At 49.9% G+C, this 1,919-nt stretch overlaps 1 protein-coding gene across 1 annotated transcript in view; it reads left to right on the top strand.

Moving 5' to 3' along the window:
• Positions 1-3: 3 nt before the first annotated feature.
• The window catches only part of LOC112959442, a 31,741-nt gene continuing 29,825 nt past the window's right edge, over positions 4-1,919 (top strand). Inside the window, exons 1-2 of the mRNA XM_026053462.1 lie at positions 4-301; positions 1,559-1,902. Of these exons, the coding sequence (XP_025909247.1) occupies positions 4-301; positions 1,559-1,902 (642 nt within the window). The remainder of the gene's footprint in view (positions 302-1,558; positions 1,903-1,919) is intronic.

Here is a 1,919-nt window from a genome sequence, read left to right as displayed (position 1 = left end):
AGCATGTCCGGCAGGGGCAAGGGCGGCAAGGGGCTCGGCAAGGGCGGCGCCAAGCGGCACCGCAAGGTGCTGCGCGACAACATCCAGGGCATCACCAAGCCGGCCATCCGGCGGCTGGCGCGGCGCGGCGGCGTGAAGCGCATCTCGGGGCTCATCTACGAGGAGACGCGCGGCGTGCTCAAGGTCTTCCTGGAGAACGTGATCCGCGACGCCGTCACCTACACGGAGCACGCCAAGCGCAAGACGGTCACGGCCATGGACGTGGTGTACGCGCTCAAGCGCCAGGGACGCACCCTCTACGGCTTCGGCGGCTAAAGYGCCTCKTCTCAAACCGAACGACTCGAGAACCCAAAGGCTCTTTTAAGAGCCACCCACAKAACTTTTAAGAGCTGGAACGCTATATCCTGCTTCTAAACGTGGAATTTTCAAGCATCTTAGACTCTGAAAGGGCTTTGTGTTGCTGAATACGTTTTTGTTTATAACGAATAGTTTAATRTGGTTCTGTTTTATCTCCATTGAAATAACTAATGCCAGAATTTACCTTAAATAAGTGAATGTAATGTTTATGCACTGTCTGCACTCCAACTATGTGTATATTGTGTATATGTCACTTTCTATAGTATTCTGTAAGGAAAAGCTTGGTCATTAAACTTTTCTCTGGACTGTGAGAACTGTTTTTATTAGTGGGTGTAAATTATGCCRTTCTCGTGGAAAGGGTGAAAATTGATTTTTTCGGATTTAAAGAAAGGTATATGGAAAGGTATATCTTTTTAGGAGTGTCTTGTACTGAATATGAGAAGATGAACAAACGTATTCTGTCTGTTGAAGATTATGTTCTTGATGATRTTTATATCGGACCATACGTAACTTTTTCCTTTTTGAAGGCAGTGAGGGGCAGCAAAAATTTGGCACAGAAGTCTGTTTGGCAAGGAAATCTCTCAGGTCGCCTAGTCCAAAATAAATTTCTAAAATGTTACTCTTTATTTGTTTATAAACAGCTATGGGAAATGGAATGTAAAAGCCTTTTCTTTTAGGCTCTAAACAGAACTACTGAAAATCACTATCCCTAAACTGGGCACCGTTACTTTTTGCCTACTCTAACACGAGGGAAAAAAAAATATATGTGTTGACTAACGTCCATACGCCCTTCTTCGCTGCTTAAACGGAAAAAAAAAGTCTCATTTTACGAGCAAATTCCTTCTCAAAATACGCTAACCATTATTTACTAGACTGGAGATAGCATTTATGATTTTTTTTTATAATAAGTATAATAGAGTAAAATTGTAATTTAAAGAACATCTCTTTTTATCTGTCGGAAGAGTGGTAAGGGGAGGAATGAGGAAAAGATGTGAATGATTTACGTGGAGAGAGAAGTGGGGGGGGRAGGCAAAGAGAACAGTGAGCCGGTCCGAGGCGGGACGTGGCTCGGAGTGGGTGGGTGGAAGGGGGGCGAGGGGAGTATCCGGCTTGCTCGGCGGGCTGGCCGGGATTTTCAATGTGACCAATGAGATGAGCGCTTCATGTCGCCCAATCACAGAGCAGGCGGCTCTATAAATAGCGGTGCTCCGCTACAGGCAGAGCAGCTTTCTTGGTAGGGAGAGCAGGAGCCTAGCTGCCATGGCGCGCACGAAGCAGACGGCGCGTAAGTCGACGGGCGGGAAGGCGCCGCGCAAGCAGCTGGCCACCAAGGCGGCCCGCAAGAGCGCGCCGGCCACGGGCGGCGTGAAGAAGCCGCACCGCTACCGGCCCGGCACGGTGGCGCTGCGCGAGATCCGGCGCTACCAGAAGTCGACGGAGCTGCTGATCCGCAAGCTGCCCTTCCAGCGGCTGGTGCGCGAGATCGCGCAGGACTTCAAGACGGACCTGCGCTTCCAGAGCTCGGCCGTGATGGCGCTGCAGGAGGCGAGCGAGGCCTACCT

The sequence above is a fragment of the Nothoprocta perdicaria genome, unplaced genomic scaffold (genome assembly GCF_003342845.1).
Source record: "Nothoprocta perdicaria isolate Ctin4 unplaced genomic scaffold, notPer1 scaffold_116, whole genome shotgun sequence".
NCBI lineage: Eukaryota > Metazoa > Chordata > Aves > Tinamiformes > Tinamidae > Nothoprocta > Nothoprocta perdicaria.
The sequence above is the reverse complement of the archived record's forward strand: the minus strand, read 5'-3'. Positions and strand labels throughout refer to the sequence as shown.